Raw genomic sequence first — 17,404 nt, forward strand, 5'->3', positions numbered from 1 at the left:
CAAATCAGAGAATGTAATAAATTAATAATACACTGGTGACATCATAAAATGCATGCATCAATATCCCATCGCTATTTTCCCTGCTAGATTGATTCTGATGGAATCGTCTCAACTTGGCTGATTGCTCATTCCATACATTTTGTGGTCAGACTGTATCTATGTAATAGAAGATGGATATTGTACAGTGAAATCCTGTTACAACAAACTTCAAGGGACTGCAAATTTGTTATAACAGAATTCAAGAAATGTAATAGCAAGTAAATCAAGACCGAAAATTTCACTGAAACAACTATTTCATTGTATTGGTATTTGTTGCAAAGGAATTTCACTGTTTTTGCCATTAAAATGGTATGGATTTTACCACGTGGGAAAAAATAAATTCAGTTTGACAGTGAAAAGTGTTAGTCCCCCCCCCCCCCAAAAAAAAAAAAAAATTTTTTTTCAGATGAAGCGATGGGAGAATAGTTGCTCAATAAAGAATGTAGAGCAGTGAGTATTGTCCCCCCAGAGCAACAGTAAAATATCTTAGGTTATTTCTGGGATTAGATATCTCACTGTTGGTCTGAGGCTACGATTTAGCATTAATTTAACTTTGTCTAAAGCCAGTGTATTTTTCTGAAGTTCATTCAATTATCTTTGTTTAATTACTGCATAGGAGTTGGTTAAACCAACGGGCTAGGTGTATGAATCTGGTACTCAAGGAAATTTGCGTAAGGGAAGTATCTGGTTTATTGATGTGTGGAGTAAAGGTAAACGTGATTCGATTGCTAGGGATGGCCTGCATCTGAGTTCTACAGGGGACAAAATGGTCAGTGGTTTAGTTTTAGAGGCTTCAGAATGAAAAAACTAAGTTGAAATGGGAGGGATGGTTTAAGGAGCAGAATTCGAAAGGGTACTAACTATTGGGATTTTAGTACAAACCAAAATAGGGTGGATAATAAGAGAAAAGATTTTAACAGTTGGGATTCAAATAATCGCACAGCATTAAATGAAAGTAAGATGGGCTTACTTAAAGTTTTTTATACTAATGCTCATAGTATTAGAAACAAGATGAAAGAATTGAAAAGCACAATAGACAAGAGGTTGGATATTACTGGAGTTACCAAGACATGGGCTACCAAAAATGATGCTGATTTATGATCTATTGCTGGGTATAACTTGTTTAGACAAGATAGAGTAGGTTAAAGAGGTGGTGGGGTTTTATTTTATGTCAGAGACACCTTAACTTGCAATGAATTGGTAATTAATGATAAATCTAATGAGATTGATATGATTTGGCTGAAGTTGATGAGCAATAAGGGCAAAAAAATACGTTTAGAGAACATTTATTAGCCACTCAACTTAAGCCAGGGTTCAGATCAACAGATGTTTAGTATTATTAGTGACATTTCATGCAAGGGGTCAGTCATCATAATGGGAGATTTTAATTTTCCAGGAATTGATTCGAATAATTTTTACCAAAGTAATAGCAGAGAAGAGCAATTTTTGAAAGTAATTGGTGATTGTTTCTTAGATCAAATTGTAATTCAGGGTACTCAGAAGGATGTGATTTTGGATCTAGTTTTCAGTGACATGGAAGGTTCTGTTCAAGGGTTATGTGTAGGGGAACACATTGGAGATAGTGACCACAACAGTACTAGGTTTGGGATTAAATTTGATATGCACAAAGTAGAGAATTATAGGTTTGTGCCCAATTTCAGAAATACTGATTTTGTTTCACTTAGGCAAAGTTTGAAAGCAGTTTTTTCTTCCGGTTTGGACAATAGCGATGTGAATCTTCAGTGGGCAGAGTTTAAGGAAAATCTAGCTAAAACAGTTGGGGATCATATTCCCTTTAGAAGAAAGGGTGTCAACACTAAAATTTGGCCGATGTGGTTCTCCAGGGAAACTAAAGACGCTCTAAATTACAAGAAAGCCGCTTTTCATAGGTCTAAAGAAACTGGTCACTGTGCAGATAGGTTCCAATATTGTAAGGCAAGGCGTAAATTTAAGTATTTGGTATGGATTCAGAAAAGAGAGTTGGAGCAAAGACTGGCAGATAACATAGAGAGATGTTTCCTAAGAGGTTTTTTTTGCGTACGCTAATTCGGGGAAAGTTCGAAATAGTCATATTGGGCCACTGGTTGAAGAGCATGGAATTTCAATTCGGGACAATAGTGATATTGCTAACTGTGCTTCTTTTTAACGATAACTGTATCTTAACAGTTGACATCAGCAAGATACAAGCTATAGTACAGCTTAAGGACTTTGTATTTTCCAGGGATGATGTTTTACTTCATTTGAAAAAATTAAAGTGACTAAGGATCCAGTGTCAGATAACATTTATCCAAAAATTTTAGTTGAATGTGCAGAGGAATTAGCAGATGTAATTGTAAATATTTTCAATGCTTCTTATAACTCGGGGACAGTGCCTCAATAGTTTGCAAAATTTTTGAAACATTGATAAAAATTAAGATAGTAAATTTTTTAGAGACTAATAATCTATTGACTAGTTTTCAGTACGGTTTCAGGAAAGGTTCAGGTCTTGTGCAACTAATTTATTACATTTCTACGACAAAGTTACCATGGCACAGACAAGAAGAAGTCTGTAGATGTTGTTTACATTGATTTTCAAAAAGCTTTTGATAAGGTACCGCATGTTGCTCTACTTAGCAAATTAGCTTATATAGGAATAGGAGGGAAAATTTTCATTTGGGTAAAAAATTGGCTGATCGGAAGGAAATAAAGGGTAGTAAGGGGAAATTATTCTAAATGGAGTGAGGTTTTAAGCGGGGGTTCCTCAGGGATCAGTGTTAGGGCCTGTTTTTTTTTTTTTTTTATGAACGATATTCATAAAAATATTTCTGGGAACATGAATTATTTTGCTAATGATGTCAAAGTTATGGGGATTGTAGAAACTGAAAAACAAGCAAATTAGCTGCAAGAGGATCTAGATCATATTACGGAGTGGACTGATAAATGGGCTATTGCTGTTAATGTTGGGAAATGTCAAGTGCTATATTTAGGGCATGGAAATAAGTACAAATTATTATTTGGAAGGTTCAGTCATTAGTCAGGCAGAAAAAGTTACTGATCTACCTATAATAACAATTAATTCAGATTTTTGACGTTCTACGGTACTAATAAACATACTCTGCAGCTTTTAACCTTTTTGAAAATTTAAATAAAAATTTTGCTTAATGGAAAGCATTTCTTATTGATGAAAATGTCCACTGCCTTCAGTTATATATTAAATAGAAGAGCTATTAAATAAAATATACAAAAAACTGAAACAGATAACAGAATATTAACAAGCTTCGTACCATAAAAATTTAATCATATTTAGCAAAATTTGCATTTTATGCTCAAAGCATACACAATTGATAGTCAAAGCATATACTTCATATTTTTACAGATTATCATTTAATACCTGCAGCTGATCATACTTGCAATGACAAATACTTTCAGCCAGATTTGATAATTAAGATTGAAATAAATTCAATCTACATTTAAACTCAAAATATACACATTTATAAGTCAAAATACATTCTTCAAAACTTTATAAATTACTATTGAATAATTGCAGCTGTAAAAAAAATATATATCAAAGGCTTACTTCTCTTGATGAATAATATCTCTTCATTTCAGGATTAAAATTATTAGTTCCACAGCCAGCAACACAAAAGAGTAGTTCCTTGCCCAAATAAATACTATTCAAGTCACCTTAAATAGGATTAAAGTATAATAACTTAGCTGATAAACAATGCATTTGCTCTTTAAATAATTGGTTAAAATGCCATTTATAAAACAAATTTTTAATGATTAAATATCATTGTTTCATAAGAATAGGTTTCATAACAAGAAACATAAAAACTTACCAAATTTCTTAAAACAAATTAATTTCACATTAAAAAACTCTAATAGTGTTTCATTGAGATAATCAGGTTATTTCTTATTAGGTAAATCTGAAATTTTAGAGGAAAAAAAACAACTTATTGCCCTTCAAGCATTTAATGTAAATTATATTTGAATGATTTCACAAAATATGCTTATTTCTACAGCACTCTTTCACGTTTTGCAAAATATTGAACATTTTTCACTCAAACAAAAATCTCAATTTCTTCGAAAATTAAATGTTTATATACAAAGATCTTAAAATTCCACGTGAGAAATGACCTTTATTCTCAAACTTGTTATTGCTGTGATGAAGCAATAACTTGTGCAAAGCTAAAAAAATTCAGTTGTCTCACTTTTTCAAAATTAACCACAATTGTTACTAATTCTTTTTTTTTTTTTGGTAAATTTTATACGTTATGTATTTTTTTATTTGATTTTGTTGAATACGCTACGAAATATAAAACTTAATTCAAAATAAAGTAGAAAATAAAAAGCAATTTTATTTATTTATTTGCAATGGAACTAATAAATGGTTAAAATGAAAAGGGGGAAAAAAGATTCTTGTAACGAAGGAAGATAAAAAGATGACAAATGAATGAATTCTTTGCTGGCATATTACAAGTTAAGATTATGAAATTTTAAAGTATCGCTATAAAGAAGCAGCAATATTTGCCCAAATGCTATTTTTATTTTATAAAGTATTCATTATTTCCGAAAGAGTAGAATACATAAATCACTAATGCAGTGGGTTGTTTATAACAATCCTTGCACACAAAGACGGAGATACAATTTTTCCAAAGTAAAGAAAAAACTTGAAAGTAGTGCCGCCTTTACCCATCTTTCTTCAAGTATTTATATATAGTTTGAGTGAAAATAGCAGAAATAGGGCGAATTAGCAGTCCATGGCAAATCCCCAGCTCGCTATCCTTTAGATCTGGCAATACGAACTCATATAAAATACCATATAAGGGGCCATTCATTAATTACGTTAGGATGATTTTGGCAATTTTTGATCCCTCCTCCCCCCCATGTAAGGGTACGTAAGATTTTTCAAACCCCTCCCCTCTGTTCTTATGTAAGATTTTGTTTTTCTCAAATAATAAATTAACGAAATTGTGTAAAGAAATATTTACTAAAAAGTTGGAATCTAGACTGAGTGTTTTATCAACACTTTTTTGTATATGGTGCGATACTAATTAAAAATAAAACTTGCCACACATAGTGCAATTTTTTTATTATATTTCACACTATTCATTCTCAGTGAAACAAATAAAAAACAGCTCATCCTAATATGTTTTTTACCTTCCATGTAATCCTTGTCAAACCATTTGGCCATGCGATTTCTAATGTAAAACATCGACTTGGAAAACATTACATAAGAATGAATTTGAACCCCTCCCCCTCCCCCAAAGTAAAGGCATGTAGAGATTTTTCCAACCCCCCTGCCCCTTGTGATCCTTACGTAATTAATGAATGGCCCCCTAAGGATTAGCCCTCTAATAAAATCAAAGACTCAGATGGGCCCTCAAAACTTCCTCCCCCTCCTTGCTGCATACTGTGAAAAAATCCAAACCTATTTTTTCCACATTCCATTAAAAATTAATTGGAACTCATTGATCAATTTCAAGTAAAATTTACAAAATGAATCATATAGAGGAAAAGAAAACCACAAGAAAATGACTTGCTCTAATATAAAATCACAAAATTTAAAAATCATATTGTTTTGGGTTGACAACCAATTTTCCACTAAAATTCAATATATTTAATAGAGGAAATATTTAGTAGTATTGTTAAACTACTTTAACCACAAAATTAGTTTATTTCAAGAAAAATGACATTGGTTTTGAAGTAAAAATCTAAATTCAAAAATGTGTTCAATTTCCTTTTGGAACTTACAATTTGGCACAGAATTTTCGAAAATAAGAATTTTATGCTAGGACGTAGTAGAACTATTTTGGCACAAGTTAGCACAGCTACAGAAGCACAAAATACCCAAACATAGAACAGATGCCATTAAAATTCCTCCAGGATATTAACTTTAAGCAAAAAAATATATTGAACAAAACATTTAGACTATTACTGAATATTATTATTTACCTTTTTCATTTAAGTTTAAATAGCTGAAAAATGTTTGATTAACTTGGAGCACTTCTAGAAGGTTCAATAGCTCATTAATGATATGATGGGAGTCATGAGGGCTGATGAACCAGCCAGTACAAAATGGGAAAATCACTTCCCACTGCTTCATTCTATTTTTGAAATAACAAACATCAAGGCCTTGTGCATTACTTTTAGCTAAAATCTGAAATATACAAAAAGAAAAAAAAAACTAAATAGTGTAGCAAGTTTATGAAGGCAGAGTTTGAAAATAATCATTATACTTCGTAATTTTAAGTGTTCTACAATATTTTCATCAATATAACAAATAATAAAATATTCTTAAATTATATATTGTGTGTAAAACATGCAGGGGTGGAAAATCAAAAATTCATTTCTGTATCAGCTTTGTATCAGAACGAACAATTTGGATCAGTAAAAAACACCGCTTTGTATCAGAATGATCAGTTTTACATCAGATGAGCTGAGGTTTTATAACAGAATCTTTAATTTTGGACAAGTATACTACACAGTTTGAAGCAAAACATTTGTAGCAAAAAAGAACATAAATAATTTTAAAAACCAATTTGGTAGCGATATTGTCATTTAAAAGAAGTCTGTAAAAACTACTTTTGGTTAATGTACGATTAATCATAATACATACCTAACTAGAATCTTAAATTAGTTGTTTTATAGCATTTGTTGCAAACATTTATCATATTTTTACTTTCTTCTATATCTAATATATAGAAGAAAGTATTGGATTCGTGCAAATTTTCGAATTTCGAATTTTGACGGATTCGAAGGTTTTGAGGTGTGCTGAGTCCATTTAGACTATTTTTGGAAAATGTCTGTCTGTCTGTGTGTGTGTATGTATGTGTGTGTCAAGTCTGTGTGTGACCAGATTTTTGTGGCCGCTCTACAGCAAAAACTACCGCATGAAATCGAACGAAATTTGGTACACATATGTGCCCTTATGTGAACTTGTGCCCATTGGTTTTTGGCGCGAATTCCTCCAACGGGGGTGGAGCAATGGGACGTTTTTTGAGTTTTGCTCGATTGCTATTCCCCAGGAAGTAACTGGCGGAATCAGACAAAATTTGGTCCATATGTTGTCCCGAACAGGTACAGATCCTGATTCAATTTTGGTGTCAATAGCTCAAACGGGGGTTGAGCTATAGAACGTTTTTTGCCGTCAATTGTGACTGCTGTATCTCAATAAATAATGAACGTAATCAAACAAAAAATTATCGACAAGTAGCCCTTAGAGGGTATAAGAAATGATTCTATTTTGGTGTCAACAGCTAAAAAGGGGGAGGCGCAATCGAACGTTCTTTTTTTCCATTGTGAGTGCCATATCTCAAGAAGTAATGCTACGTTCTGGATGAAATTTGGAATAATTATAAATCCATATGTAAACAGGCGTTGGTTTGATTTTGGCGCCAATCGCTCCAGGGGGGGGGCTGATTTTTTTTTTATTTGTGTGAATAAAAATAGCTTTTTAATTGCAACAATAAGAAAGATAAATCGTAACAGACTGTCGTCTGCGTTCAGCTCGTGCTTTTAATTGCATGGAAATAATCCGAAATATTATCTCAATGATTTAAAATTTTTAACTGTTGCCATCTTGTGTCTGTTAACAGATAAATGTTTGTAATTATTTTAAGCAAGGCTTTTAAAATAATTTTCAATTTTCATTCTTTGCTTTTGAGATAAATCAGGAATTGGGATGGTTATCAAGTTTTGGCATGTGTAATTTTGTTTTTGTTGGGAATATTGCTTCCTCGTTAGGCATGGGGAGGGATCAGAATTATAAGAAAGATATAGAAGAAAGTTTCGTGATGGCCACAACATACTAGTTATTTACGGCATTACTGTTAGATTTAAGACTTTAACCTGGGAGAACTCGCGGTACTTTTCGTCACACGAACGCTCGAGGGGGGCTCCGTAGGCTCGGAGTGGTTATTTCAGTAAATTAAGTTTTCAAAATAGAAAACAAAAAAATGTGTTTTCAACACTGAATTATAAATAGATAAACAGCCTCTAAAATATGTTTTAAAAAGTAAGTTTTAAGAAAGTTTTATGATACATGAATCTAAATCTTCTTCTGAGCATTACTGATGATCGCTTTACTGTTCTGTGTCAACTTCTTTTTCATCATCTTCATTAAGGGAGTTCTCATCAGTTGAAACCTCAAGCAACAAGGTCTGCAACCTCTTCATTTCATCTTTGTAGCTTAAATTGCGATGCATTTCAAAACCTCTTCCTTTACATTCACAATCTGAAATGAAAAGCGTGAGCGCTCGCTCCGATCCTCTGAGGCCCGAACCGGAATTTTCTGGGGAAAAGGGAGAAAAAGACCTCATTCATTTCCGTTGAAGGGGTGATTTTTGGCAGCTTAGTTTTGTAATGACCGGGCCTGAGAAGCCCGATACGAGTTCTCCCGGGTTAAATCAGTTTAAAACAATCAGCTTCATTTACATAATTTTTCTAAACAATGTTTTTATATGCATTTCAGTTTGGCAAACTCTTAAGGTTTTGTACATGCTGCATTCTTCTAGATTCAGCTTAACAGTTTATCCCATGTTTTGATGTGTCGTGTTTCTAAGTTACGTTATATGTTTAATATGCTTTTTGCCATTGTTTTATTTTAGTGAAAAAAAAAATTCTTTTATATGAGAATATTGCTGACCTCTGCTGAGTAATTTAACAGGTTTCGGTCCCAGGCATAATTCTCTACAGATAAATAGTAAAATTTTGACTATAATGGTGAAGAAAAAGTAACCTTCGTGAAACTTTAAGGCACAAATTATGAATTTTGGAAGTTTAAAATGGAAATGTACTTGACTGATAAAGACTTACGGGATGTAATAATGCATGATATGCCTGAAAAGGCAGGAGATGAACAGAATGCTTGGATTAAAGCCAATAAATCAGCTCAAGCTAAAATTTCACTGTGTGTTGAAGATAATCAGATGATTCATATCAAGCATGTAGAAAATACAAAAGGTATGCTAAATTCCTTATGGAAAGTTTATGAACAGAAGCATTTAAATACCAAACTATCTTTGCAAAGAAAATTGTATACATTCAAGTACGAAGAATCTGTTAGCCTGAAAGATTATATTCAAAATATTTTAGAAGTTGTTGATCAACTAAGAGGTTAGGGAAAAATTATTCCTGAAGATGATATAGTGGCATTACTATTGTGTGTAATGCCTGAAAGTTATGATTCGCTAATTAGAAGTTTAGAAGCGCGACCTTGGGAAGAGTTGTCATTAGAATACGTGAAAGGAAAATTAATTGCTATGTATATATAAACGTAGGGAAGAAACTGCAAAATTAAACTTTGAGCAAAATGCGTTAAAAACAGCTGTAAAATCTAAGATTAAAATTGAAAACTTCAAGACAACGTCTGAAAATAAATTTAGAAGAGTTTGTCATTTTTGTAAGAAGCCTAATCATATAAAGAAATTCTGTCATTTGTGGAAGGCGGAGCAGCATAAATTAGAAGACCACAAAGTCAAGAAAATTTTAGATGAAAATACAGAATGCAAGCATATAGAAGATAAAGATTTTCAATGTTTTAAAATTAATTCCAGGAATTCTTGTAAAAATTGGTACATAGATTCGGCTTGTTCTGCAAATATGACGAATGATAAAAATATATTTTCCAGAAATATGAAGGCCAAACAGGGAAAAGTAACAGTTGCTAGTGGGCAGCTATTGGATGTTAAAGGAATAGGTGATGGTTTTATTGAATACGAAGGCAAAGAGAAAGAAACCAAGTATATAAAAATCTGCAACATATTGTACATTCCTGAATTAGATAGTAATTTGTTATCTGTCAAGTGTCTTGATCAGAAGAACTATTTTATTACATTGCGATCCAGTATGTGCGCTAGTGGTGCGACATAGATGGCAAAACATCGATGGTATTGATACATCGACCAAAAAACATCGATGTTCCTGAACATTAATGTTTGAAAACATCAATTGTTTTGTCAATATTTAACATACATTTTTTAGTATACTACACTACAAACTTACATAGATGATAATCTCTAACAAGATGATAACCTCTGTTTCTTAATGGATCAGGTCATATCATCTAATTCAAGCAATACAAAAGAATAGGAACCCCACGAATATATTGAAACTACTGAACTGCAAATCATAAATACAATTTAATAGGAATAATTTTGCAACATCTTGGTACTATAATAAGAAAAAAATGATAAGACATGCAACAATTAATACAAACTTGTTAAATCTGCGAAAAAATATATCATAGCACTTACAGTCAGTTGTATGATGAGAAAGAGTTGTGCAAATTATAATAAAAGTACAAAATTAATTCTGACAATTATTATTAAGAGCAGGAAATATGTTTTGAACTGTTAGTGCAAAAAAGTTAAACACAAATTGTGAGTAATTGGTGGATGGCTTATTGAGGGTAGACGCAGTGGTGGATACGAGTGAGGGAGTCATAACACCCCGCTCCCCCAACCCGCAACAGTATTTGAATGTTTGCTCGAAAAAATAAAAAAAACTTAATTGAAAACGTTAGAAGTTTATCCAAGGAGGAGGAGGGGGGACCATGACCCCCTCCTCCCATCAAAATCTGCGACAATACTTTGTAATCTGTTTCAAGGTTCATTGCATTTGAGTAGTGAAAATGACTGCTTGAAAAAGAAAAAAGCCGGACCGAAACCATAATAAGAAACAGTATATAGGTCTTGATTATTTTTTTTCGGGGGGGGGGGGGGTATTAACTGCCACTTTTCTATTTATAGCATATGTATTTAAAATATGTAGACAGTAAAAATAGCTTTTCTCAAGAGAGTTAGTCTGCGGCACTGAGTTCAGGAGCCAGTATAATAAAAAGTAATAAAGAAGTGTCTGACGCCCGTTTGCTTTTATAAGCAACAAATTTAATCAATGATAGTTTTTGTAAAACCATATCCAAAGCTTCAGATATCGCTTCAATCGATAAAACATTCGAGTCCATAAATGTTTTTTTTTCTGTAAAGTCTCCATAGATTAGAATTTCTTTCTGTTGTAATTTTTAGATAGTTCAGTTTTTAGTCGTGCTGAGTTTATTTTTAAATGGTGCTGTAAATAGTTTATTAGTTTAAATCAGTGTTTAGGATTTATTATTGTGCAAGAAATGTAAACTTTGAGTGTCGTGTTAGCACAAAACCTCATTATACATAGGTTCTTGCAGTAGTGCCCACCTAGGCAGTGGTGGATACAAGGAGAGGGTCATAGGGGTCATGACCCCCCCCCCCCAAAACGTCGACAATATTATCTGTTCGCATTGTATTCAAAGACTTTATGGATAAAATGTAAATAATTTCAGTTTTTTAATTATTCTTACAAGTAAATACTTCTTTTTTTAATTGTTTATAAAATTTATTCATGAGGTTTTTGGTGCCATATCCCTGACCGATGTGGTATTTTTTAAACACCTAAGCAGTTTCAGAAATTTTTCTTACCAAAAACCATAAGTTTATTCATGGAGGAGGGGTGAGGGTCACTCTTTAGATGAACCCTCTTAAATGTTAGTCTGTATCTGCCCCTGGGTAGACGATAAGTAGCCCCCAATATTTGGTGTTTAAGTGCATTTCTTTTTTCGCTTACTATTAAACAATGCAGAGAAAAAACTCTTTCCGATGAAAAAAAAGTCGCCATCACTATCAAATACTTCGACACAAGTTTTAACAGTTCTGAATTTGTACAGTTATAATTTTCACCATAGTAATATATAGGATTCTCCTATAGTTTAAGGATTGGAGTCTTAGAATCGACTGCAAGAACTGGCAACAGACTACCATTGTCGAATTCTTCCAATAGCTTTGACCTCATCCTCACCCTCCAGTTATCTTTTACCATCTTGTAGTAATCTTTCCAAAAATCATCCTTTACACAGAAAAATCGATATTTTTAAATGTGCGTAAATAAATGAAATTTTTGGAGCAATTCCATACGTAAGTTTAATTACCTAGCGAGAAAATTGGAGCAAATTTTGCTATAATTTTTAGTTATAATACAAAAACATCGAAACCAAAACATCGATGTTCCAAAAACATCAAAAGTAAAACATCGATGTTAAAAACATTGATGTTTTAACAAAAACATTGATGTTTCCAAAACATCGACATCGATGTTGCACCCCTAATGTGCACAATTAAGAAAGATAATGAAATTATCATTGAAGGACATATGGAAGATGATTTATACAAATTGAACACAACTGAAGTTGCAAGTAAAGTTACAGAAGAATCGCATACAAATTGTATACATATGTGGCACAGAATATTTGGTCATTGTGAGCCTCGAACGATTCAATAACTACAGGATGAACATTTAGTTACTGGTCTTAAAATGAGGAACTGTAAATATAAAATGAAATGTTTATGTTGCGTAAAGACAAAGATTGTTCAAATACCTTATCCACAGAAAAGTGAAAATAGAGCATTGAAAGTTGGAGATTAATTCCACTCTGATCTTTGCAGAGCATTTTCCTGCAAACTCCAAGTGGAATGCGTTACATATTGACTTTGATACATGACAAGTCAAGATTTCTTACAGTTTATCTGCTAAGACAGAAAAGTGAAGCAGCAGATAAGATAATAGAATTCTTCAATTATGTGAAAACCAAGTTTGAAAGGACTCCTAAAGTACTACGTGCCGATGGAGGTCGGGAATTCGTAAATGAGAAGCTGAAGAGTTATTTTGTATGGAATGGCACAAAGCATCATTTATGCCATCCTATTCTGCATGTCAAAATGGAGTCGCGGAAAGATGAAACAGATAGTTTGTTGAGACGGTCAAATGTATGCCAGAAGATTCCAAATTAGATCAAAAGTTTTGGGGAGCTGCAGCAATAACAGCTTGCTATTTGCAAAATCGTTTACCAACAAAAGCCTGTAACTTAACTCCTTATGAAATATGGAATGGAAGAAAACCGACAGTTCAACACCTAAAAATATTTGGTAGCAGTGTTGTATACTACACACCATCTGTAAGAAGAAAGAAATTGGAAAATAGAGGAAAAGAAGGTATATTTCTCCGTTATGCAGAAAAATCGAAAGGATATCTTGCATTAGATAAAGAAAGCAACAAAGTAATTGTAACAAGAAATGTATTTTGTGTTGATAATTGCAGCAATGAAATTTTAACAAGAGATGAAGATAAAAAGCAAATTAATATAGTAACTTGTGATTTATATGACGAAAATGAACCTAGGTGTGAAGTTGAAGAGACAAAAGACAAATGTAGACGTTCTGAACGATCGAATAAGGGTGTACCTCCAGATGGATATGTATGCGCTTATAAAACTGTTCAATTCATTGAGGAACCTTCCTCTTGGAAAGAAATGAAAATGTTGCCACAGGAAGAGCAGGAAAAATGGATAGAAGCAGCAAAAGAAGAAATGAAATCTATCGAAAAGAAAGATGTATGGAAACTGCCAAATTTGCCAAAAGGAAGAACAGCAATTGATACAAAATGGGTATTCAAAATCAAACGAGATGAAGCAGGCGAAATAAATCGCTATAAAATGAGAATAAAATGAGACTTTGTGCAAGAGGTTTTAACCAGACGCCTGGTGAGGATTTCAGTCAGACATATGCTCCAGTTTCGAATAATGCAACATTTTGATTATTGCTCACATTAGCAGCAGCAAGAAATATGGAAATTAAACACTTAGACGTGAAAAATGCTTTTCTCAATGATGAGATTACAGAAGTGTTATACATAAAACAACCAGAAAGCTATATTAATGAAAAAGAAAAAGTATATAAGTTGAAGAAAGGTCTGTATGGTCTAAAGCAATCTGCAAGAGCTTGGAATGAAAAGATCAACAAAGTTTTAGCTTCAAATGGTTATTTGAGTAGTAACGTAGATCCATGCTTTTACTCAAGAAAAGAATCAAATGGTTGGAGTTATATTTTACTTTATGTTGATGATATTCTGATTTATACTTTGGATGAAGATACAGAATGATAAATATGTTTAAACAGCATTTTGAGATTTCCGATTTAGGGAAAATCAGATACTACTTGGGTGTTCAAGTAGAAAGACTTGAAGATGGAAGCTTTGTAATTAATCAAGAAACGAAAATTAAGCAACTAGTAAGGAACTATGGATTAATTGAAGCAAAATAAGCAAATATTCCGCTGAATTCTGAATTTATGAAAGATTTAAAAAAATCAGAAGAATTAGAAAATAATGTCACATATAGAGAAGTAATTGGATCACTTCTGTACATTTCAACAACATCATGACAAGATATAGCTACAGCAGTTGGAATTTTATCACGGAAAGTAAGCTAGACAACAGAGAAGGATTGGAAAGCAGTAAAGCAAGTAGTGCGATACTTGAAGGAAACCTCTCATTTCAAATTGAAATTTGGAACAGATACAGCCAGTTTAGAAGTATTTGTCGATGCAGATTGGGCAGGAAATATTTCTGATCAAAAATTAACAACGGGTTACGTCATCATGCTTGGAAGTTCATCGATTGTATGGGCAAGTAGAAAACAGTATCCTTGTCTTCAACTGTAGCTGAATTTATTGCAGTATCAGAAGCGTGTGAAGAAGGCAAGTGGATAGTACAATTACTGAATGAAATCGAAGGTGATAAAAATAGAACATTTGTGGTGCATGAGGATAATCAAGGCTGTATAGCAATGGTCAAGAATGAAAGGGTGAGTCAAAGATCAAAACATATTGATGTTAGGTATTGTTTTATTAGAGAACTGTATAAAGAAAAAGCTATAGACATTAAGTATTGTGATTCGGAAAATATGATAGCAGATATATTTACTTTAGGTAAACTTAAATTTGAAAAATTTTGGAAGAAAATTATTTCCGATGTAGCTGATTGAGGTGGGGTATTAGATTTAAGACTTTAAATCAGTTTAAAACAATCAGCTTCATTTACATAATTTTTCTAAACAAAGTTTTTATATGCATTTAAGTATGCAACACTCTTAAGGTTTTGTACATGCTGCATTCTTCTAGATTCCGTTTAAGTTTATTCCATGTTTTGATGTGTCGTGTTTCTTAGTTACGTTATATTTAATATGTTTGTTTGCCATTGTTTAATTTTAGTCAAAATAAAACTCTTTTATATGAAAATATTGCTGAACTCTGCTGAGTAATTTAACAATTACATAGCACCGAGAAGGACTATAGCATTTAAATTAAAAAATGCCTTTAGTATATTTATTACAATCAAAGCTAAAGAGACAGAGAGGGGAAAAAAGTCTTTAAAAACATATTTACAAGCAATTTATAATTATTATTAAAAAAAAAACACTGGTGGGGGGGGGGGTGCTAGTATAAAGATGTGAGATTGTTTTTTACTTTAGTCAAAACAAAGGGAAAAAAACGTTTTTGGAATTGATCAGTTGTTCAAACACTTTAAATGGAAAGCTTTTGGGTGAAAAAAGAAACACTTCTTTAACAGAATGATTTGAAAAAAAAAAAAAATTAAAGTTAAAAAAATTACATGAGAATGATTTGAAAAAAAAATAATAAGTTGAAAAAAATTGCATGAAATAAACATTTGTTTAGAAGAATAAAAGCTTTTATACCTTAACATGCCATGACTATAATTTAGAAACCATACCATTAATAAGTTATTCACACATACACAACCAAAATTTTAGACTGTTTAAATTTTCTCATCTTGCATCAAAATATGAAATCTTACTTTTAACACTTAAGGTCCTTTGCACAGACAAATAAATTCGTGAAAAAAAAAAGAATGAATAAATTGAAATTCTTCACATTTTAAAGATTTTTTCCAGTACATAGCCAGTAGAAGATTATCAAAATCCCTAAAAAAAGCAAAAAGCCAAAAATTTAATTAACAACTACTGAAGAAATAAGTTATTTATCAATATTTATATAAAAAGAGAGCTCACTGATTCTTTCCAGGCAATAATTTAGCATTACTTTTAACTTTATTAATCAGCTCATTTGTAGGAGTAACATTTCATTGGCTGAACAAAAAAAAAAAATAATAATAAGATGTGGACCCCATATTTGCATTTTATTTAACTTCAGTTAATGTCAATGAGTTACTTTTGATAAGTTCGAACTTCACGTGGAACCAGAGGCACTTTTCTTAATAAACATCAGTAGTAACCGGTGGATAATGCGTTGAAAACTATATTTTATTTTATAATTTAAAAGGAATCAATGCAGGTATGTATGGCAGTCAGTAAATATGTGCTAAAAACCTACTTTTTAAAACATATTGTGATAGAAATTGATGCATGTATGTGTGGTAGAAATTATACTTCTTAAATGCAGTTTAAAAAATAAATGTTAATATTTGTAGGAACTCTTTTAAGACATCTTTTCTGCACATGTATTATTAAATTATAAGTACATCTTAAATTTCGTCAAAACATGAAATAATTATTAAAATAAGAAATAAATTAAGTCAATTTAAAGTAACATAGGTTAAAATAACTTCCATTTTTCAAAATAATTGAAAAATGTACAGGATGCAAAAGAATTGAAACTTAAAGCACAGCACGCAATTTGCGGCGGATATAAAGAATTCTTTACCCCCTTTTATACTTATTTGTTCCTTTTTAGCTTTCAATGACAAAAAATGAATGCAAATGCTTTTTGTTTTCGTGTAGTAAATGTTTTTGGTCAATAAAATCGCATTTTTGGCGCAAAAATCGCTAATTTGGCCGTTTTGTATCAGGTTGTATCAAAAATTGAAAATTGGTGCAGTTTGGCGTAGATTTTCCACCCCTACATTTGTATATGAAACAAACATACATTTAAAGTAATTTCAATCAAGTCAAACAAAGATACGAAAATAATGCACTTTTAATTAAGCCCTAAAGACATTTTTTATTTTAATCTTGAATGTTTTAAAGATGTATAAATTCATATGAAAGTGTAATGAAAATTATATATATTTATACAAATACAAAGTAACGACCGGCAACTGGCTCTAGGCTCAGCTAGGCTGATCCCAGTCATTAGAATTTAACAAGGAATAAAATTTACAAATAGGGGTAGTAATGTAAAATACTTGGGTATTTATTTTTAGGGGTAAATAACCAGAGTATATAACCGGGTAAATACGCAAAACGGGTATTTACCCGGGTATTTATTTTGAAAATTCATATTCAACTGAAATACTTTTCTGTATGTATTCCACTATGTATATTTATACAAACCATATGCAAAACAATAAATTTATATTCAATTAAAATAATTTTCTGTATGTATTCCACTATGCATATTTATACAAACCCTATGCAAAACAATAAATTTTAACCCAAAAATTGTATTTCGACCACATATTTAAAGAATTGTGTGAAACACAACTTAGCAATCTAATATGATATTCATATTTAATGTGTTGGATATGCCTAATCAATGTTGATAAC

At 31.9% G+C, this 17,404-nt stretch overlaps 1 protein-coding gene across 1 annotated transcript in view; it reads right to left on the minus strand.

Annotated features, from left to right (window-relative positions):
- The window catches only part of LOC129230370 (2',3'-cyclic-nucleotide 3'-phosphodiesterase-like), a 38,130-nt gene that overhangs the window by 16,035 nt on the left and 4,691 nt on the right, over positions 1 to 17,404 (minus strand). The window contains exons 3-4 of the mRNA XM_054864768.1: positions 5,974 to 6,178; positions 3,596 to 3,702 (exon numbers count right to left, since the gene is read on the minus strand). Of these exons, the coding sequence (XP_054720743.1) occupies positions 3,596 to 3,702; positions 5,974 to 6,178 (312 nt within the window). The remainder of the gene's footprint in view (positions 1 to 3,595; positions 3,703 to 5,973; positions 6,179 to 17,404) is intronic.

The sequence above is a fragment of the Uloborus diversus genome, chromosome 9 (assembly GCF_026930045.1).
Source record: "Uloborus diversus isolate 005 chromosome 9, Udiv.v.3.1, whole genome shotgun sequence".
Classification (NCBI taxonomy): domain Eukaryota; kingdom Metazoa; phylum Arthropoda; class Arachnida; order Araneae; family Uloboridae; genus Uloborus; species Uloborus diversus.